This window comes from Syzygium oleosum, unplaced genomic scaffold, assembly GCF_021117445.2.
Source record: "Syzygium oleosum isolate NSW1041296 unplaced genomic scaffold, Sole_v2.1 Sole_v2.44, whole genome shotgun sequence".
Taxonomy (NCBI): domain Eukaryota; kingdom Viridiplantae; phylum Streptophyta; class Magnoliopsida; order Myrtales; family Myrtaceae; genus Syzygium; species Syzygium oleosum.
Window position 1 is genome coordinate 2180031 of NW_026607528.1, and position 24245 is coordinate 2204275.

At 42.9% G+C, this 24245-nt stretch overlaps 1 protein-coding gene across 1 annotated transcript; it reads left to right on the forward strand.

Moving 5' to 3' along the window:
* Positions 1–4528: 4528 nt before the first annotated feature.
* LOC115694240 (disease resistance protein L6-like) lies at positions 4529–24245 on the forward strand. The gene is made up of 5 exons (XM_056306473.1): positions 4529–5258; positions 6660–7755; positions 11037–11330; positions 11419–12955; positions 23935–24245. Exons 1-5 carry the CDS (start codon positions 4597–4599, stop codon positions 24243–24245), a joined length of 3900 nt encoding a protein of 1299 aa, XP_056162448.1. The 5' UTR covers positions 4529–4596.

Genomic DNA, 24245 nt, shown 5'->3' on the forward strand with positions numbered 1-24245 from the left:
ATTCAAAAAATATTAAAATATTATTAAAAGTTGTCCATGTCATTGCCGGCAGTGTCACGTAGGCCAGCCGGCATTCACGTTGGAAATATCAGACCAAAATTAGCCGGAATGACTGAATTGGCACAAAAACAAAATGTGTAGGATTGAATTGACACTCAAAAAAAGTTTAAAACTAAATTGGTATAAATGCAGTAGGTTTAAGACTGTTTTGGTAATTTTCCCATGGATTATGTGATCCATGTGCTAATAACCACAGATTCCCTCGGGCCACTTTCGCCGTGGACGACGGTCGAGGTCCAAAGAGACCGTTTTATGCTACTAGTCATCCAATCGATGGGTTAAATATTTTGATGGTTGCTTGATAAATGATTCTTCTGGCCACCATTTGATAAATGACTCAAGATGGTTGGATTCTCAACGAGAATCGGTAAAATGACTTGCTTTCACTGTTTCACGTAACAAATTCTATTTAGTGGCGATTTTTATTATAATTGCTAACAAAATGTTGATTTTTTTTCCGATTCTGTTAAAGAAGAACTTCGTTGCATTGTGCTCGGTACAAAATGACAAAAACTGAATAAATAAATATATATACGTATATGTATTCATAATTTCTTGTGATCCTTGACATGCATTAGTGACACAATTTTGTGGCACAAGTGATCGTTGATGAAACAATAATAAAAATAATTTTCAGGCAAGCCAATCGCGTTTTAGAATAGGGTTAATACCACGAAAAATCCCAAATTGGTACATCTGTGATAATTTTATCCCAAACTAATTTTTTGATTACAAAAAATCCCAAACTGGTACATCCGTGACAAATTTATCCTATGTTAGTTTTCGTTAAATTTTACTGTCAAATTGCTGAGTTTGATGACATGTGACAGTTGACGGGTGTATCAGTATGGGTTTTACCCCTTTGTTTGTCACAGGTTTATCAATTTATGGTTTTTCGTGGTATTAATCTAATTTAACGAAATGTAAATTTGTCACAAGTGTACTAGTTTGAGATTTTTGGTGGTCAAAAAATTAGTTTAGGGTAAATTTATTACAGGTGTACTAGTTTGGGGTTTTTCATGGTCAAAAAATTAATTCGGGGTAAATTTGTCATAGATGTACAAATTTAGGATTTTTTGTGATATTAACCCTTTAGAATATTGGTAAGTAGAGGAGATTATATTTCTCCACCCATATGATTCTCTATACTATTAATAAAAAAGTGCAAATTGACCTTCACCACAAAGCTTCACTTAGATTAGAACAACTAGACACATTCCAATCAATGGTCGGCACAACTATTTTGGTGCACTCCACACTGATTTAAATAAAATTGTGTCTCTCCCTCCGAACTGCAATAAAATTTGGGTCCACTATTATGTAGTACTAAGGATGGTCGATACTTGACACCTAGAAGTAAGATGAGTTCTTCAATATTTTAAGCATTTCATCAACGAGAATATATATATATATATATCGAAATGTAGGAACATGAAGCTGCAGAATCTATTTTAACCGAAGTTTATACCATTGAAAACTCTAAATTATGGTCACTGTGATACAAATACTCCAAACTTTTTTTTGTGTTACCAAAAATCTTAAATTATGTACACTATGGCAACAATACTCCACATGTCACCAAAACCCACAAATTTGTACACTCAAACAAATACAAGATATTGGTTTAGGCTGCGCAAAGTATAGGATTTTTTGTAGTAAGGCAAAGGGTATTTCTGTCATGCCAGTACAAGTTTATCAAAAAGAAGATTGAATTATTGGTGTCACGGTGGGCATAATTTATGATTTTTTGTGGTATTTTTCTGTTTTGACCTCCAAAAGAAAAGTGATCAAAGTAAAGAAGTACCTTTCGACCAAAAAAAAAAAGTAAAGAAGTACCTTATTATTGTTATTGTTATTATTTTGAGGGAGAAAAATTCATTGATGAACTAATCATTTAGGTCCGAATCATATTAATAAAAATAACGTATGAGCCAAAACTGGATCAAGTTATGTCTGTTGCATCCGAGTAGGTTCCAATTCGAAAACTTATTTAAAAAACAAAATGATTTAGAAAATTTTGAACAACCAAAATGGATCTTTCTACCTCGAAATCTAGAAAACTGTGCCCCGCTAACATATAATACAAAATGAAAATTGACTTTAGCTCAAAAGGGTCTTTGTTTTTAATTCTTCTATGCAGGCGCTTATTCATTAATTGCTAATACGTCTGACTAGTGGAGGTAAGCAATGACGAAACCAAAGGGGATGGCCATTTCCCTCTTGAGCATTAGGTGCTCCATACAATTTTTAATTGTTTCGTGGCTATTGGGATTATGCCTCCATTTTTAGTTTTCTCTGCACACTCTTATCTCAGCATCTCGAATAGTCACCTTACTCTACTCGATTCAACAAATTTGAAAAGATTGTAAGCAAATCAGCTTCATAACTGTATAAGTAGATCACCAAATCAATAAGTAATTCATCGCCTCAACTAGAGATCGGACATGTTGCTATTAAGACTATGTGAATGTCATGGAATAATGCATTCTATATAGCTAATCACTAGAGGTGAGAAAATGGATGATGAACCCTTTTGTAATTTAGGTTCAATGAACCGGTAATAATATGGGTTACCTGACTGTGATGAAAAGGGTTTAGATAGGTCTAAAGCAATTAAAGCCCTCTAGACATAGATGCTGTTCCGAGTGTTCTATTGAAATTGATAAGTTTTAAAGAGTATTGGTAGGAGACACGGTATATATCTTATTTTATTTTATAACTCATATAATCATATTCATCTAATTCGGTATGTGAGATGACACACATGCCGGAATTTATTATGTGGTGCTACATGGCTATGACATTATGCGGCATTGATTTATATTAATTTACTATATCGACAATGATATTATTAGTAAATTATTGTTTTAAATCACCATGATGTATGCTTATACCGATTACTATGGACATAGATTTTCGGAAATCCAATACTATTAGAGCTAATGCAAGTGGCTTTGTAACATACATTTCGTTAGACCAAATGCAAAGCCCCTCACAATTTTGCAGATAAAATAGTCAGTTTTATAGGTCACTTTATAGCATGTTGATAATTTTATGATCCTTGACATGCGTTAGTAACATAATTTCTTAGCATAAGTAATCGCTGATACTATAATATTTGGGAAAATTATCAAAAAAATCATAAATCTATTTCACTTTTGCCAATTCAATTTTAAACCTTTCAATTTTGCCAATTGAAACCTAAACCTTTTCACTTCTTGCTAATTGAGTCTATCTGACCAATTTTAGTCGAAAATCGCTGACGTGGATGCCAGTCGGCCACGTAGCGCTGACGTGGTCATTTTAAAATAATATTTAGATAATTTTCTGAATTTTATGGTTTTTTTTATTTTCTTTGTTTTTTTTGGTTTTGGAGTTAGGGCCGATGAGGGTGGCCAGCCGATCGCCAGCCACAGGTGAGGGCTTGCCGACCCTCACCGGCTTGTTGCCCTTGTCGACCAAAGTGAGGGCGCGCGAGCCCTCGCCCAGATCCGTAAAGGGCCGTGACGCCCTTGCCAGATCTGGCTAGGTGAGAGCTTGGCGACCCTCGCTGGATCTGGGTGAGGGCTCGCGCACCCTCGCTTTGGCCGGCAAGGCTGTCTCGTGCCCAGAGCTGGCGAGGGTCGCTGGCCCTCGCTTGTGGCCAGTGAGGGTCGGTCGGCCGGCCATCCTTGCTGGCCCTAACTCCAAAACCCAAAGGAAAAACAGAGAAAGAAAAAAAAAACAGAAAAAACCATATAAATTCAGAAAATTATCTAAATATTATTTAAAAATGTCTACGTTAGCACCACATGGCCTACCGGCGTCCGTGTCAGCGATTTCCGACCAAAATTGGCCGGATGGACTCAATTAGCAAGAAGTGAAAATGTTTAGAATTCAATTGGCAAAATTCAAAATGTTTATGACTGAATTGGCAAAAGTACAATAGGTATAGGACTTTTTGGATAATTTTTCCTGTAATATTTTAGTAGTAAAATGAAGTTTATTCATTTGATTCTACAATATTTTTGGAAATTCCTGTTGTTGAATATATTCAAACAAATACCTTTTCTGACGGAAAATATATTAACGAAAGAAAAGGAAAGCTCAACGCTGCAATCACTGAACTAACGCTTATATTTATTCATCTATCTTGACCACTTGTCTGGCTTATACCCTAGCAGCACTTGTCTTTTGTTTTTGGTTTTATTTCTTTTCATTGCTTCTGCATCGCAACTTGCTCGGCTATTTTATTCTTCTTGGGCAGGTATCGCCTCGGATTTTCTGGTGCATTGGAATTATCACGCACGAAGACAACGACCGTAAGCGCTTGGATAGTGTTCCCGGTCAATGAATTACTAATTTATATCTGGCCTGACAAAGTTTGAATTATTGGTTGCGATTCTGGTTGCCAGCTGGTTCGATTATTTAATTCAAACCAAACAGGAGACGATGGGCAACAAGAAGGCATTTCGTGTTTCCTGAGAGGCATTCTGGTTTTTCTTCTCCGGCAGCCTTGAAAGCAAATATCAAGGGCAGAGTCAGAGCAAAGACGAGATGCATCGTCCCATTTTTGGGCATTCTTTTGCCGTGCTCGTGGCACCCATCCTTCTCTCCGTGCTCGCGTTCAAATTTCTCAATAAGAAGAAAGCTGGCGTGCGTGGAAATGCAAAAGATGCTGAATCTGGCGCATCCGGTTCGTCAACTGCGCCGACGGAAGCTAATTCCAGTGGATCTAGTTCGTTCACCGCACCAACTAGAAATCACTATGAGGTATTCTTGAGTTTTAGGGGACTAGATACTCGAAAAGGATTCATCGATCACCTCTACAATGGGCTCATTGATGCTGGAATTCATGCTTTCAAAGACGATAATGAGCTCCGCCAAGGCGAGAAGATCGGACCAGATCTTTTGGCAGCCATCAAGAACAGTAAGATCCTAATCCCCATTCTCTCTGTAAATTATGGTGAGAGCAGTTGGTGCCTAGATGAACTGGTTCAAATAATGGAGTGCAAAAATAATAGCACGGGGCATATAGTGTTGCCCATATTCTACAAAGTGAAAGTATCTCACGTGCGACATCAAATCGGGAGTTTTGGAAAGACATTTCGGGAGCGTGAAAGCCGTTTGCGCGAGAGGGGCTTCGACCCTACGATTTTGGAGAAGTGGAAGCAAGCACTCACTGAAGTCAGTTCCTTGAAAGGATTGAACGCCGATGGGTAAAAGTTTTCACCAAAACATTCTCCACTTTCTTTTAGTTTGTGTCGATGTTTACTGGTTGTTCTGGATACTACCTGCTTCATTTTCTTTCTATTAGTTTTTTCAGTAAAGGAAAGGCAGTAAGATGTTGCTAGCAGTGAGATCTTGCGATGCATGATTTTCATAAGTTATTCTTTTCAAGAATTACTATAATGATATTGACCAATCTAATTGTAGAATTTATTGTTATGATCCCATTCGCTTGAATAATATAAGATTTTTTTCATTGAGTTATTACTCTTATGTCCATAGATTTTGTAGCATCGTGCCTTTTTTTTTTTCATGTTTGTAGTGTAAGCTACATTAATCTCCATCACAAAATTTTCTATTTACATATTTATCTGAGATTGATAGTACATCTTATTGGTGGTTCCTGTTTAAAGCTCATAACATCATACAACGTGCATGTTGATTGACAAAGCCATAATTCTTTTTCTTCGCAAGTTATATTTATTAAATTATTAACAAAGTCAATTAATTGCTATTAAAAAAATTACAAATGAAATATTTCATTGGTTATATATGATGATTGCAAATATAAAGAAGGAAAAAAAGATTTTCTTTATTATATATTTGTCTTAATAATGTTCAATGCATTTTCCTATCTCCTACACCCGCATAAGTTGAAGTAATGTTCTTCTTTTGGGGAAAAATCATTCTTCTACTTCGCCATAAATCAATATTAGATCAATTATAGTCAAAGAATATAGATACTTAAAAGGAAAAGAAAATACAACCTGTTATCATCCCATGGCTCAAAGAAATTGATAAGAACACGAATATGGAATGATACTAAATTCACAACAAGAGTAGAAACTTGCGAGCACATAGAATTGCACAAATAAAGAGAAATTCCCTCAATTATATTCAGGTAGTTCATAATATAACATTCTGAACGACTTTTAGGACCTAAATTCCTTTTGCGTTAAAAGTTATAACCTATTTATTAATTGATGGCTAAACTCTCATATTGGGCCGACTTATTGGGTTTTGCTATTCAAATGCTATAGAAAGTTTTTAATGACACGTCCACGTCTTCCCTAATAACTTTAACAATCAATAACTTTAAAATTTAATTCAGATCCATAATTCATGTAATATTTAATATTCATTAGCAATAACCTCAAGTTTCTTTTGGCTCAATAGATTATAACATAGCAAAAATGGAATGTCGGCATGCTTGAAGCAACCACCACCACTTCCCACTTTTAATCTTAGCATATAAGATTATATATGGAGGTGTGACAAGTACGATTCTTAAAGTTTTTTTATCCTCAAATTTATGGATTACAGTGTTCTCATTAGATTGGCAATATAAAATTACTATTTCCATGTATTTGAACTCTTGTCGCATTTAACAGGTATGAAGGAGAATTGGTAAAATCGGTTGTCCGAAAAGTCTTGAACGAGTTGAAGAAAGAGTTTGAGTTGGTTATTTCTGAGAATCTGGTTGGAATCGATAGACATATCGAGAAGGTTATGGAATTTGTCAATAACAATTCTCGTGCCACCCTATTTGTGGGCATCCACGGAATGGGAGGTATTGGTAAGACAACTCTTGCTAAAACCATCTACAACAAGCTCTCCAACAAATTTGAGCATCGTAGCTTCATTGCTGACATTAGGGAATCATGTAAGCGCAATGGCCTTGAATACTTGCAAAATCAATTAATCTCTGATATATTGAAGCATAGTAATCAAGTTTCTAATAGGGATGAGGGGATTAGGTTTATCTCATCCAAGTTTGAAGGTAACAAAGTCCTAATTCTTCTTGACGATATGGATGATGATGATCAGTTGATGGCTTTGGCTGGAAATCACAATTGGTTTTCTTCGGGAAGCATAATCATTATTACCACCAGAAACAAGAGTATTCTTGACAATGCCGAGGTGGACTGCAACTATGAACTTGATGAAATGGATAAGGATATATCTTCGATTTTGTTTAGTAGACATGCATTTAGAAATGATGTTCCTCCAAGTGAATTTGAGGTCCTCACTCGTGATGTTGTATCCGCCACTGGAGGGCTTCCCTTATCTTTGGAGGTTTTGGGTTCATTTCTACACGATAAAAAGCCAAACATATGGAGAGATACAATAAAAAAATTAAGAAAGGTCCCTCATAAGAAAGTGCAAGAAAAGCTAAAAATAAGCTATGATGCACTAGAGTATGGACAACAACAAATATTTTTGGATATTGCTTGTTTTGTCATTGGCACTGATGGGAGAATCGCATCTTACATGTGGGACGCTTGTGACTTCTTTCCAAATGAGGGAATTGAAGTATTGAGATTGATGTCATTAATAAAAGTTGGAGATGATCATGAGCTTAAAATGCATGACCAATTGAGAGATCTTGGTAGAGATATCGTCTGCAAGGAAAACGAGAGAGAGCCTCAATACCGTAGCAGGTTATGGGACACCGAGGAAGTTATGAAAGTGCTAAAGAGAAATAAGGTAACCGTGTCTCTTCTTTTGCTCCCTTAGTCCATTATTTACTGTTGGAGTGATGTTGGTCCTTTACTTAGTGCTTGCTCTAGTGAACAGAGGACCTAGTAATATTATTTCCCTCGTGTCATTTCATTGACGTTATTGGATAGTAAAAGGTTGCTCTTTCTTAGTAAGTATTGCAGCTTATCAGAGATTTTTCTTAAACAAGTGTTATCTCCAAGAATGGGTACTTTCAAATTTACTAGATACTTCTAGGGGTATTCTATCTTGAAAAAAATTGTATTTCTCTAGTTGATTCTGTTACCTCCTTGACACATGCAATGACTAACTTGAATATGCTACCGTGAAAAATAGCTACTGAGGATATTTTAATCATAGAATTCTAATCTCTAGGTGTTAGAATTAATATAACAGGAGTAACCATGCCCGTATTTTTCATGAAATTTCAATCATGATACCGTATTTGAGAATGGAAGGGATACTTATTTCGTGTAATATTAGGTTAGAAGTTCCTTTTACCAAAATTTACATGAAAGAACAGCAATATATATAGATACGTATAACTTTGAGCGTACTTCATGCATTGACCATTAAAAAGAGAAATGTTTTATTTTTTCCACATAAAATGTCCCAGAGATAATAACTCTAAAATTCTGTTTTGTACAAAATGAAGAATGTGACTGTATTGTATTGTTGAAATTAATCATAGTTTTGACTGTGTTACTTTGAATCCATCATTTGGTTTGACTCAAAGTTGTTGCTCGAAAGAGTAGCACTTGTTTGCACTTTCAACGTGCAACCTATTCTAAATCTCAAGAGCCGTATCATATGCTATCATTTTCAAAGCCAAGATGTCTTTCGTATTACATCCTAACATAAACTAAACTAACCAACAGAAAAATGAGTATGCTGTATATTTATATCTATAAAAACTGGTATTACTATCTTTTACAACTAAAAAGGTAAATTGATCGATGTAATTAGCTCAGTATTTTTGTTGGGTTCATTTTCCTTCTTCATTCATGGTACTATCATTAGTTGAAATGAAAGTGGTTTTGATAAAACTGAAACAAGATCTTCCTTTAAGATTATTCCTACATTTAATCAAAATATCTAAAGTAATTCTCATAATATGTTATCTTAAAACTCAGTCATCTTTGATAAAATAACCGATGTGAAGTGCGAAGCATGGAAAAGAGCACAAGGACGACGAAGAAAATAAACAGAAATGAAAAGACATAAAGCCTAATTGAAACACATTCTTAACTTGCTCCTTAAATATTAGTGAGTATACAGCCAAACAAAAATAAGCACAACCTTTTGCACCTAGGAAAACAATAGCACAACCATAGAAAATACAAAAAAAAGAAAAGAAAAGAAAAGAAGACCAATCTTATGTATGCGGGGAGAAAATAGCGCAATTTTTCAAACTTCCTAGAGAAAAGATCAACCTTTTCACTCGTGAGACAAAAATGCCACCCGTCACAATTTCTATGTTTTCTCACCCTAAATTACCACGTGTCATCCTACATGGTTCATTGTGCTGACGTGCACAATGAGCCATGTTAATCATGATCACAATGACCTTTTTTTCTTTACAAAATGCTAGAAATTTGGCAATTGGTTTTTGTGTTGGTTGACATGACTCACCTTATACGTTAGCACAGTGAGTTATGTAAGATAAAAAGATCAAATTAATCATTAGAGGGAGTAATAGAATATTTATATATTAAACCATACATTCATATAATAATTTAACTTTTTATAATTACTCTTCTCTTGGATTCCTTTTAAGGTATTGAGATCTAATTCCTTCTCGACGAATTATATGATCTATTGGTCGTCTTTAAATTATTGTTGGAATATTTGATGGAGGAAAAATTGGTTAAAAAAGGGAATGATGTGGCAAGGGAAGGAAGAAATGATAAGGGTTTGAAGCAATCATTTTTAGGAGAATATTTTTTTTAAATTGTTCATTTTCCGGGAAACAAACAAAGCCATAGATTATATTTTACCAATTGTATAACGATATATCAATATTTATAAGCATTACGAACCTTGGTTCAAATAACGGTAAGACGAGGCACAACCCTCTGTGGTATGGTGTCAAGCCATCCCATTTGCTGTCACTCGATCTAGCTTAAGTCAATTCAAGTGGCTGCAGTGGCATAAGGCCAGATTAGTAACCATGAAATCAAATACAACATTGTGAAGTACAAAGAGAAATTTTCTTGTCGAGAGAAACTAACATGGATTTGACAATTCTTGAATTTTCCGTGTTTCTTCTTAACTTCTTATGCAAAAGTGATTTTTCTTGGTGAAAGCTTGTTGCACATTTGATTCACAGGAAAAGCTATTATATTTCAAATCCATCCTGATGAAGCAATTATTCATTCGTTTCATTCAAAAATAGATTAGAAATAGCTAAGGGGGCCAAGGAATTAATAGCTATTTCATGTGGCCGAGAACAGCTTCAATTTTCATAATTCAGCAATGATAATGAATTCAATTTAAAATTAATCAAAGTCATTAAATGAGGACTGTTACTATAAATAAAAATCAAATTTGATGTTTATATAACTACTATCACAAGTTTAGCTACTTTTATTAATCGTAAGTAGCACTGTCATGTAATATGTACGAAATTTATACATAAGATAAAATGAAAAAGAAAAGCACTTCAAAAGATTAAATTCTCTTTGAGAAGTTTGCTTTCCCCAATTGTCAAAATTATTCCGATAACTATGTCCCTACGTGATTGTTGTTCATTTGGATATCCATTATGAAAATTACAGAGAGAATTTTATTTCTCTTAAAATTGATCAAATCAACTTTGATTCTGCACATTGTAATTTAATTAAATCCCGTGCATTGTATGTGCCTAATAACTTGTATAGTACTGAAGCTACATCACTGGAAAGAAGATGATTTACAAGTAGTAAAGTTTTACCCCTCAATGAGCCATTAGATCAAAGGGTAAAAGTACGTTAATAATATATACAAGATACTATAAACTGTACAAAATAAAATAAAACTAAAAGAAAGAGCCAATCATAATACTTTTTAAGATCCAAGTACTCATGGCCAAATTTCAAAATCGAAGTTGACATCCCTCACTTCATTGCGACTTTATATATATTGTTTACTGACCAAAAAAGGAAATCATATCTTCACTTTGCTAGTCTCTTAAAGACATGGATGCATGTTAATAGCACTGTGAACAAATGATTCTACATTACTTTTGTTGGATATAAATAGCATTAATGAACATTAATTCTTATTTATAGGGAACTGAGAAGATTGAGGCCATTTATCTTAGCTTTGACGCTACAGCTGGCTTAGGTGGCAATATACATGCAGACGAACAATTCAAGAATTTAAGGAGACTAAGGTTCCTTCATGTGAGTGGAGCACATTTAAGTGGAGATTTTAAGAACTCAATTGAGGAGCTAAGATGGCTTCAATGGCACAATTGTCCCCTTACTTTCGAAGCGAAGAATTTTTATGTGAGGGAATTAGTTGCACTCGAATTTTCAGGAAGCCTGATTTCAAATAATTGGCAAGGATGGAGCTTCGTCATGGTAAGTTGATAGAACAAAGACTTTTCTTCTTCTTCTTTTTTGCTTTCTATTGAATCATAATCACTTTGGTTATTATATCCTATATCAGACGGCAAAGAAGCTAAAATTTCTTGACCTTACATCTTGTGGATCTTTAGAAGGAACTTTCTTTCTCTCAGCTTTTAAGAATTTAGAGGTTCTGATACTTGAAAATTGTTCAAGACTGGAGCAAATTGACTCTTCAATTGAAGACATGAAGAGCCTGGTACGCTTGGACTTGGCGAGATGCGAGATGCTCAAGGAGCTGCCAAACGGCATAGGAGCTTTGCAGAATCTAGAAATTCTGAATATAAGTGGCACCAAGATAAAAGAACTACCAGACGGCATAGGAGCTTTAAAGAATCTAGAAATTCTGAATATTAGTAGCACTGAGATAAGAGAAATATCAGAGAGCATAGGAGCTTTGCAGAATCTAGAAATTCTGAATATTAGTAGCACCGAGATAAAAGAATTACCAGACAGTATAGGAAATTTGAAGAATCTAGAAATTTTGGATATTGGTGGCACCGGAATGAAAGAATTACCCAATGGTATTGGAAGGTTGAAAAAGCTCCGAAAGTTAAATACTTGGCAGTGTAGGGAACTCCAATCGCTACCGGTTCTTCCTTCGAGCTTAATATACTTGAATGTCACCTGTCAAAGTTTCAAATTATCGTCACTTTTTCACATAACCAATCTCAAGGAACTAGATCTTTTGTACTGCGGAGTTCTCGATTGCATCTCGGAGCTTCCATCATCACTATCAGAGCTTTCAGAATGCTCCCAACAAGCAGATGTTGAAGAATTAGATTTGCAAAAATCCCCAAACACTCCTTTTAAGTTGGAAATATTGAAAATCCATGGCGGCAAGTTTAGGGAAATACTAGACGTTTCACAATTAAACCATCTAAGGAACTTGTTTGTCGCATCTTGCACTAACATACTTGAAGTCCGAGGTCTCGACAGATTGAAATATTTGGAAAGCTTGGATATCTTTGATTGCACTTCAATTGAAAGGTTGGACCTTTCAAAATCTGAGAGTATAAAAAAGTTACGTTTTGAAATTTGCGAAAATTTGGTTGAAATTCAAGGTCTCTATATGTTGGAGTTGTTGGAAGAGCTATCTATCAAAAAGTGTGTTTCAATTGAGAGGCTGGACCTTCCAAAATCCGAAGGTCTGAAGATAGTCAACGCTCAATATTGCGAAAACTTGGTTGAAATTCAAGGCCTCTATAGGTTGGAGTCTTTGGAAGAGATAAAGATCTATGGGTGCGCTTCAATTCAGAGGCTGGACCTTTCAGAATCCAAGGGTTTGAAGAAGTTATCTGTTGGATGTTGCAAAAACTTACTTGAAATTGAAGGTCTCGATAGGTTGGAGTTCTTGAAAGAGTTAAATATGTTTGGGTGCGCTTCCTTTGGAAGGTTACCAGATTTATGTTGCTTTGACAACTTGCATAAGTTGGCAATCAACTGTAGTGACAACCTTCATGATATTCAGAGCCTCGAGAAATTCCCATCCTGCACAAGTTTATGGATTGAGGATTACAAGTCCTTAGCAAAATTCCCAAACTTGTCAAATATTCATAATTTAAGGGAATTGTTGCTGTCAATGTCACGCCCCGAACCCCAACGGGCTCGCGACACCCCTCGATGGTCAATCATTGAACACGACGTCCCAGGACGCGTCGCCGACCCAAACGAAACACCCAACGATAAAGGCAAGCGGAAGCGAATTTAAAACAACCCAGACAATAAAATATGACAAGGGGATAGCACAAAACAATAATTCCAAATATACAACATCAAAAGGGAATAGTGGTGGGGTATCCTACTTCGCTATACAAAAGAGGGGCACACAAAATATGGGGTAACTTGACCCGTCCTCCATCCCCGAGATACCCTGGTGTCGTCTCCAATCAATCACGGTCGCAGATCTGAAAATGGTTATATAATAACCGTGAGAACAAGTCTCAATAAGCAACCCCCTATACCCCACATAGGCCAATGCGTACCCAGACAAGTCGTACATGCAATCTACCCGATTACATATATATAATTCACATAAATGGACTTACCTCGCCATCCAACCACATGCCCACACTGCACATTAGTCAAATCATAATAATGCAATAATAGTCAATGAACACATCAAAATCATTCGAGCGCCATACACACGTACGTTCATCCAATTCAACCCAAACACATTTCACATGCGCATCCATCCAACTTTCACACGACCCGGGTCAACACCCCACAGGTCAGCCCTCCGATCAATCCGGGCTCTGTCCCGGGTCAACACCCCACAGGACCTTTCTTATTTTCACACGACCCGGGTTAACACCCCACAGGTCAGCCCTCCGATCAATCCGGGCTCTGTCCCGGGTCAACACCCCACAGGACCTTTCTTACTTTCACACGACCCGGGTCAACACCCCACAGGTCAGCCCTCCGATCAATCCGGGCTCTGTCCCGGGTCAACACCCCACATGACCTTTCAAAAACAAACTTTCACACGACCCGGGTCAACACCCCACAGGTCAGCCCTCCGATCAATCCGGGCTCTGTCCCGGGTCAACACCCCACAGGACCTTTCTTACTTTCACACGACCCGGGTCAACACCCCACAGGTCAGCCCTCCGATCAATCCGGGCTCTGTCCCGGGTCAACACCCCACAGGACCTTTCAAAAACAAACTTTCACACGACCCGGGTCAACACCCCACAGGTCAGCCCTCCGATCAATCCGGGCTCTTCTCATGCACATGCACCATAATACAAAATTCACCATGCTCTTAGTCATATAAATCAATTTCAATCACCACCCTTTCACTAATGTCAATCTAGCACGCCACATCAGTCAACTCAATTCATGCTCCCCACGTCGGTCCACTGACCCGACATTCATGTCGGCACATTCAATTAATCCAATTCACCCACAAGCGCCACGACAATTCGATCGGGCATATTTATCTCGATCAATCACTAAATTAGCCGCACAATTATCGCCACAATAATTCACCAATTAAGCACAATCAGTCTAATTAGCCTATGCCTAATTAAAATCCTAAGCCGGTACTAAACACATCCTAAACAAGTCTAAAAATACCCAAAGTACTAGGTAGGGTTTAGGAAGTCACTTACTTGGTTTTGGCCCGGAGAAAATCGGCTCGGGCCTAAAATGGCCCGGGTGAACAGTGTCTCACTCGGCACGGGCAAGGGCGCGACGGGCGCGGGGCTCGGCCATGGGCACAGCCCTCGGCCACGGGCACAAGGCGCGGCACGGGCACGGGCACGGCGGCGGGCACGGGCACGGGCGCGGCAGCGGGCACGGGCACAGGCGCGAGCAGCGCGGCGCGGCGGCGGGCACGAGCGCGGCGGCGGCAGGCACGGGCACAGGCGTGGGCAAGCGGGCGCGGCGGCGGGAGCACGGGCGTGGGCAACGGGCGCGGGTGTGGGCACGCGGCTTGGTCAAGGTCCGAGCTGGTCGGCGGGGCTAGCCTGGCTGGTCGGGCGGCGACCCGGCGGCGGCGGTGGCGTGGCGGCGACGGCCGGGCGTGGCGGCGGCGTCTTTGGGAGAGAGGTCGGTCGGGTGAGAGAAAGAGAGACAGAGAACGAGAGGGAAGGAGAGGAAGAGGAGGAGAGGAGACAGAGAGGGCGAGGAAGCGAGCGGGCCGGCGGCGGCGCGGCAGTCGGCTAGCCGCACGGCGGAGCGGCGGCGAGCGGCGGCTTGGCGCTGGCGACTTCGCGGCAGGCCGGCGGTGGACGGCACGGAACGGACGAGCTCGAGATCGGCGAGCTCCCAGTGCGCGAACAAACGAGCGGCGAAGGCGACGGCTGAACTCCGCGGCGGCGAGCCGGACAGAACGGAGCAAGGCGGCGTGGCCGGGCAGCGACGGGCCGAGACAGGCGGTGGCGGCGAGCCGAGCTCACGCGTTCGGGGAGGAGGAGAAGGCAGGGTCGGGCGAGGCTACCGGGCGGCACGGCCGCGCGACGACGGCGCGGGGAGGACGGCGGCATCGGCGGCTGGTGGGGTGGCGTTGGACGGAGGCGGAACGGCGGTCGAACGGCGGTCGGCGAGCAGGGCACGGCGGAGCAGAACCAGACGCCCGCGAAGAACAACGAAGAAGAAGAAGAGAAGAAAGAAAAGAAAAGGAAAAAGGAGGAGAGAGAAAAGAGAGAAGGATGGGTCTGCATGGCTTAATGGGGAGGGGACGTGCACGCAAGGGGGGCAGACGCGGCGCAGAGGGGAGAGAGAGAGAGAGAGAGAGAGAGAGAGAGAGAGAGAGAGAGAGAGAGAGACGTGCGCAGGAGGGGACGTTGCACGGGGGTGGGTGGCGCGGCGCAGAGGAGGAAGGAGAGAGAAAGAAAAAGCTAATATTTATCCTCGAGCGCGAACCAACGGACACGGTTCAAACTAAATATTATTCTAACTGTCGCGATTTAAACCCGGAAAAAGATCTAACTGTCCCCGAAAAATCCCAAACAATAGTATAAGACAACGGGCCAAAATAAAATAACTCGAAACACACTACGAGGGAGGTTTACCAGTCCAAATTCGCACCCGGTCCAAAATTTCACTTTTCCACTATTCCTGGCAATCTCGAGGCTGGCCACAATAATATCGACACTATCCAATTAAATTCTTCCCGAAACTCCCGAAAATCGACTGCCAAGTTTGGGGTCTAAATAACGGCCAAATTCGATCAAGTGCGATTCTAGCGAAATCTCAAGATTTAAAAATAATAACCGGGAGTGATCAGTTCCCGGGCGAGATTTTTACTATAAGCGCACTGACGAAATACCCGTTTTATAAATCCCAAAAATGGGCCAAAATTCGGAATGTCACAACTCTTCCCCCCTTACAAAAATTTCGTCCTCGAAATTTACAATTCAACCCAACTATTCAAACAAATGAGGATACTGGTGTCGCATCAACTCTTCACTTTCCCACATCGCATCTTTGGTTCCATGGTGTTCCCAAATCACCCTGACTGTTTCAATTGACTGCTGAACCAACTTGGGACCCGTGATGCTCCTTTCACCCACTCATTCCAACAAACCGGTGTTCTGCAAACCCTGCCATACTATGCCCCAAACGGTGCCATTCTAAAACTCTGCTGATAGCTATTGTTATAGGCAAACTCAACCAAGGGCAATTATTCTTTCCAACTTCCCCTAAAATCCAATGCACATGGTCGCAGCATATCTTCCAAAGTCTGAATCGTCCTCTCAGACTAGCCATTTGTCTGCGACTAATAGGCCGTGCTAAACTGTAACCTTGTTCCTAATGCCGTATGAAGACTTTTCCAATAAGCGGCAGTAAACTTAGGATCACTGTCTGAAGTGATCGTCACTAGTTTTCCATGGAGACGGACTATAGGTCGCACATACAAATCGGCATACCTTTCCAAGGCCAAATCCTTTCACACCGGTAGAAAATGTGCTGACTTTGTTAACCGATCCACTATCACCCAAATCAAATCATGGCCCCTCTGGCTCCTCGGTAATCCCATGATGAAGTCCATCGTGATGTGTTCCCATTTTCACTCGGGAATTTCCAATGGCTGCAATATTCCACCCGGCTTGCAATGTTGCGCCGTCACTTGTTGGCATGTTAAACATTTAGCCACATGCTTGGCCACATCCACTTTCATGCCGTTCCACCAATAATGCTGCCGTAAATTCTGATACATTTTTGTACTCCCCGGGTGAATACTGTACGTACTACGGTGTGCTTCAGACAAAATCTCTTCCTTCAGTTCTGTATCACTGGGTACACATAACCGTCCACGGAACTTTAGAATCCCATCCTCGGATACCTGAAAATCCGATTTCCTTTTTGTGGCATCCATACTCAAAATCTTCTGAATATCTGGGTCCGTCGATTGTAAAGCCTTAATCTTAGTCTGTATTTCTGGTTCAATCCTCAATGCTGCAAGTAGACTCGAGACATGACTCACTTCAAACTTAAATTCCAAATCTCGAACTCCCTCCAACAGAATCCACTCCTTGACCATCATATGCGCAATGCTTGATTTCCGGCTCAGTGCATCCGCTACCTTATTAGCTTTTCCAGGGTGATACATAATCTCGCAGTCGTAGTCCTTAAGGAGTTCCATCCAACGGCGCTGTCTCATGTTTAATTCCTTTTGGGAGAACAAGTACCTTAAACTTTGATGGTCCGTATAAATCTGAAATTTCTCCCCACACAGGTAGTGTCTCCAAATCTTAAGAGCGAAAATAATCGCGGCTAACTCCAAGTCATGCATCGGATAATTTTGCTCATGTGGCCTTAATTGCCGCGATGCGTATGCCACTACTTTTCCGTATTGCATTACCATGCATTCTCATCCTCTTAGCGACGCATCACTGTAGATCTCATAACTTCCCGGTCCTGACGGGATTGTCAATACTGGCGCGGCTATCAACCTCTGCTTTAACCCCTGAAAACTCCTTTTGTACTTATCGTCCATTCACATTCCATTTCCTTCTTTAGCAAACGCGTCCACGGTGTAGCTAACGCTAAAAACCTTTTTACGAAACGTCTGTAATAACCTACCAGACCCAAGAAACTCCGAACCTCGATTACCATTGTCGGTCTTGGCCAATTCATGACAGCTTCGATCTTTGTCGGGTCCACTGCAATTCCTTCCCCGGGTATCCTATGTCCTAAAAACGCCACTTGGTGAAGCCAAAATTCGCACTTGCTGAACTTAGCGTAGAGTGCGTGTTCCCTTAGGGTCCGTAGAACTCTTTTCCAAATGTAACTCATGCTCAGCGAGACTCTTCGAGTATACCCAGATATCATCTATAAACACAATTACCAATTGATCCAGAAATTCCTTGAACACCCGATTCATTAAATCCATAAAGGCAGTAGGGGCGTTAGTGAATCCAAACGGCATCACCGTACTCACAGTGCCCATTTCTCGTCCTGAATACCGTCTCTGGCACACCCTCTTCCTTAATTCTCAATTGGGGATAGCCGGTCCTCAAGTCGATCTTTGAAAATATCGACGCCTCAGAATCGATCAAATAGGTCATCTATCCTTGGCAACGGGTACTTATTCTTAATGGTCGCCTGATTCAGCTGTCTATAATCAATGCACAACCTCAACGACCCATCCTTCTTCCTCACGAATAATACTGGCGTTTCCCCATGGAGACGCATCCGGACGAATGAAACCTTTATCCAATAACTCTTGTATTTAAACCTTTAATTCCTTCAATTCTGACAGCGACATCTTATAAGGCGCTTTCGAGATCAGTTCCGTCTCTAGGGCTAACTCAATCACAACCCCACTTCTCTATCAGGGGGCAATCCCGGCAATTCCTAAGGAAAGACATCGGGAAATTGCACACCATGGCTATGTCCTATAGTCTTGGCTCCTTAACCAACGAGTTAATCATAATATAGTTATCTTTCTACGCCTCAATGACAAAACTCAATCCATCCAATTTCAATCTAACGGTCTCCCAAAAACAATCGCTCCTATTCTTTACAAAATCTGAAATTTCCAAGCGATAACTCATTCATCCAAATTTTTGTCGAAGGATATTATCAGTAATTCCAAAATACAAAAACTGATTGCGTCAATTTACCATGAGTAATTATACATCTTCCATGACCATTCGAATCTAAAATTTCCAAAAAGCACTTCTAATACACCCAATATCCTTACACATCGTACTTAAACCACTAAGGCAGGTCCTCCGCTTCCTTCCCAACCACAAGTTACACTTTTCCTTACGCCCGTAGTCAATTCTAATTATTCGGTGGAGCAGCTCCCGCTTGATGTCCTACTCGTGGTTGCCACGGTTGTATCGGCGGCCTAACCTGATTGATTGGCTGAACAGTTCCAAATTGATTTCCATTCCGGGGCGGTGGCGGCGGTAGTGCAGGCGACCCAGCCTGTCTGTTATTGGGGCATCTCCTAAACTGATGGCCCATTCCGCCACATCTGAAACACGATCCGCCCCTGTTTGGACAAGGTCCATTCCCGTGTCTTCCTCCACATAGCCTACACGGGGCGTTCTGGTAACGGTTTGGCTTTCCGATATTCCTCCGAACGGGAGGGACAAAGCGACTATTTTCTGCCATGGGTCTTTTCCCAAATTGACGGTCGTCCCTAGCCAGGGCATACCGTGATCCAGAAGCGGCAGCCCGATCCGTTTGATCTCGCTCAATTGCCTGAGCCCTTTCATATATCTCATTGTAGCCCCTCAAGTTCAACGAAATCATCTGACTGCGAAGGTCCGGCTTCAGCCCATCCCGGAACCTCCTCGCTTTGTCCATCGGGTCCTCCACCATCCTTGGGGCAAATTTGGACGACCGCGAACTCGGCCTCATCTCGATCTACCGATCTCGACCTTGGCGGAGCCCCATAAATTTCTGCTAATTTCGCTTCAAGGCGCACTTTCCGAGAAATACTTACCATTGAAGGTCTCGGTAAAAACAGTCCAATTCGGGGCAGCACCAGCGGGGAATACTTGACCTCTGGTGGCCCTCCACCAATCACTTGCATTATTCTGAAGCTGGTAGACTGCTAGCGTTACCTTCTCTTCCTCAGTACACCCCAGCACCTCAAAAGCTTTCTGTAGCTCTTCAACCCATCTTGGTGCAGCCTCGGGGTCGCCTCTCCCATCAAACTTTGGGGGTTTCAACCTCAGAAATTGTTCGACCAGTTTGGACATTGGCCTGATTGCATTTACTCGCACTGGATCAGGATTTCCACCAACCACATTATTCCCCTGACCTCCATTATTCCCAATAATCTCGCTGGCAGCTGCAGCGGCGACAGTAGCACTTCTTTCCCTCGTCTGTCTATTCGATAGTATTCCTGCTTCCTCGAGCGCCCTCCAGATTTCATCCACCCTAGGATCCTCCATAACTCCAGCTAACGGGGCTACGCGACCTCGACCTCTACCTCGACCTCGACTGCTCATCTTACCGATTCTCACAAATGCTCACCTGCTAAATTCCATCCAGGAATTAGAGACCTAGGTCAACTATACTAGTCTAAGCCCTAGGCAGTGAATCACAACAACAATTCACTTAGCAGGCAGCCAATCATCCATGACACCAAATCACAACCACAATTCACAAAGCAGGCAGCAAGTCACCAACATCATTCAATCACAACCAACAGGTTTCACGCACTTACCTCAAGTCCTGACGCACCTGCATTTCACATATCATTGCATATAATCGCTCAGCAATCATAATCACACGGTCTGGGGTACGCATGGCACACGAGTCTCCCTAACTGGCTACCCCAAAGTCATCGCTCCTTATCACTCCAGGCTTCGACCACTTGGATCGAGCTGACCTTGCTCTGATACCAAATCAATAGGGATGTCACGCCCCGAACCCCAACGGGCTCGCGACACCCCTCGATGGTCAATCATTGAACACGACGTCCCAGGACGCGTCGCCGACCCAAACGAAACACCCAACGATAAAGGCAAGCGGAAGCGAATTTAAAACAACCCAGACAATAAAATATGACAAGGGATAGCACAAAACAATAATTCCAAATATACAACATCAAAAGGGAATAGTGGTGGTATCCTACTTCGCTATACAAAAGAGGGGCACACAAAATATGGGGTAACTTGACCCGTCCTCCATCCCCGAGATACCCTGGTGTCGTCTCCAATCAATCACGGTCGCAGATCTGAAAATGGTTATATAATAACCGTGAGAACAAGTCTCAATAAGCAACCCCCTATACCCCACATAGGCCAATGCGTACCCAGACAAGTCGTACATGCAATCTACCCGATTACATATATATAATTCACATAAATGGACTTACCTCGCCATCCAACCACATGCCCACACTGCACATTAGTCAAATCATAATAATGCAATAATAGTCAATGAACACATCAAAATCATTCGAGCGCCATACACACGTACGTTCATCCAATTCAACCCAAACACATTTCACATGCGCATCCATCCAACTTTCACACGACCCGGTCAACACCCCACAGTGTCGCCCTCCGATCAATCCGGCTCTGTCCCGGTCAACACCCCACAGACCTTTCTTACTTTCACACGACCCGGTCAACACCCCACGTGTCGCCCTCCGATCAATCCGGCTCGTCCCGGTCAACACCCTATGTGACCTTTCTTACTTTCACACGACCCGGTCAACACCCCATGTGTCGCCTCCGATCAATCCGGCTCGTCCCGGTCAACACCCCAGTGACCTTTCAAAAATAAACTTTCACACGACCCGGTCAACACCCCACGTGTCGCCCTCCGATCAATCCGGCTCGTCCCGGTCAACACCCCACGTGACCTTTCTTACTTTCACACGACCCGGTCAACACCCCACGTCCGCCCTCCGATCAATCCGGCTCGTCCCGGTCAACACCCCACAGGACCTTTCAAAAACAAACTTTCACACGACCCGGGTCAACACCCCACAGGTCAGCCCTCCGATCAATCCGGGCTCTTCTCATGCACATGCACCATAATACAAAATTCACCATGCTCTTAGTCATATAAATCAATTTCAATCACCACCCTTTCACTAATGTCAATCTAGCACGCCACATCAGTCAACTCAATTCATGCTCCCCACGTCGGTCCACTGACCCGACATTCATGTCGGCACATTCAATTAATCCAATTCACCCACAAGCGCCACGACAATTCATCGGAGCATATTTATCTCGATCAATCACTAAATTAGCCGCACAATTATCGCCACAATAATTCACCAATTAAGCACAATCAGCCTAATTAGCCTACGCCTAATTAAAATCCTAAGCCAGTACTAAACACATCCTAAACAAGTCTAAAAATACCCAAAGTACTAGGTAGGGTTTAGGAAGTCACTTACTTGGTTTTGGCCCGGAGAAAATCGGCTCGGGCCTAAAATGGCCCGGGTGAACAAGTGTCTCACTCGGCACGGCAAGGGCGCGACGGCGCGGGGCTCGGCCATGGGCACGCCCTCGGCCACGGGCACAAGGCGCGGCACGGGCACGGGCACGGCGGCGGCACGGGCACGGCGCGGCAGCCGGGCACGGCACGGGCGCGGCAACGGGCGCGGCAGCTGGCACGGGCACGGGCGCGGGCAACGGGCGCGGGCACGGGCACGGGCACGGGCGCGGCAACGGCGCGGCAGGCGGGCACGGGCACGGGCGTGGGCAACGGGCGCGGGTGTGGGCACGCGGCTTGGTCAAGGTCCGAGCTGGTCGTCGGGGCTAGCCTGGCTGGTCTGGGGCGGCGACGGCCGGCGGCGGTGACGCGGCGGCGACGGCCAGGGCGTGGCGGCAGCGTCTGGGAGGAGAGGTCACTCGGGTGAGAGAAAGAGAGACAGAGAACGAGAGGGAAGGAGAGGAAGAGGAGGAGAGAGGAGACAGAGGCCGAGGGGAGGCAGCGGACCGGCGGCGGCGGCGACGGTCGGCTAGCCGCACGGCTGAGCGGCGGCGGCGAGCCGGGCGACGCGGCGCGGCGACTGCAGCTAGCCGGCGGTGGACGGCACGGAACGGACGAGCTCATATCGGCGAGCTCCCAAGTGCGCGAACAAACGAGCGGCGAAGGCGACGGGCTGAACTCCGCGGCGGCGAGCCGGGACTGAGCAGAGCAAGGCGGCCGGCTGGGCGGCCGACGGGCCGAGACAGGCAGTGGCGGCGAGCCGAGCTCACGCGTTCGGGAGGAGGCGAAGGCAGGGTCGGGCGAGGCTACCAGGCGACACGGCTGCGCGACGACGGCGCGGGGAGGACGGCGGCATCGGCGGCTGGTGGGGTGGCGTTGGACGGAGGCGGAACGGCGGTCGAACGGCGGTCGGCGAGCAGGGCACGGCGGAGCAGAACCAGACGCCCGCGAAGAACAACGAAGAAGAAGAAGAGAAGAAAGAAAAGAAAAGGAAAAAGGAGGAGAGAGAAAAGAGAGAAGGATGGGTCTGCATGGCTTAATGGGGAGGGGACGTGCACGCAAGGGGGGCAGACGCGGCGCAGAGGGGAGAGAGAGAGAGAGAGAGAGAGAGAGAGAGAGAGAGAGAGAGAGAGAGAGAGACGTGCGCAGGAGGGGACGTTGCACGGGGGTGGGTGGCGCGGCGCAGAGGAGGAAGGAGAGAGAAAGAAAAAGCTAATATTTATCCTCGAGCGCGAACCAACGGACACGGTTCAAACTAAATATTATTCTAACTGTCGCGATTTAAACCCGGAAAAAGATCTAACTGTCCCCGAAAAATCCCAAACAATAGTATAAGACAACGGGCCAAAATAAAATAACTCGAAACACACTACGAGGGAGGTCTACCAGTCCAAATTCGCACCCGGTCCAAAATTTCACTTTTCCACTATTCCTGGCAATCTCGAGGCTGGCCACAATAATATCGACACTATCCAATTAAATTCTTCCCGAAACTCCCGAAAATCGACTGCCAAGTTTGGGGTCTAAATAACGGCCAAATTCGATCAAGTGCGATTCTAGCGAAATCTCAAGATTTAAAAATAATAACCGGGAGTGATCAGTTCCCGGGCGAGATTTTTACTATAAGCGCACTGACGAAATACCCGTTTTATAAATCCCAAAAATGGGCCAAAATTCGGAATGTCACAGTCAAATTGTCATGAACTTAGGGAGATCCCAGGGCTTGAGAAGTCAACATCTCTAGAATATATTACTATTTCAGGATGTTCTTCAATCGAGATCTTACCTGATTTGTCATCATGTACCAACTTGAGGAGTCTGGTTGTGCAAAATTGCGAGAAACTGACTGAGCTTCGAGGGCTGGAGAAATTGGAGCAACTGGGGGTATTGGACATTTCTGGATGCAAGTCACTCAAAACAATACCAGAATTATCTGGAACGCATATTTTTCGAAATTATGAGAGGAGGCGATTTGCCCCATATGATCCAAGGACAGAATTTTGA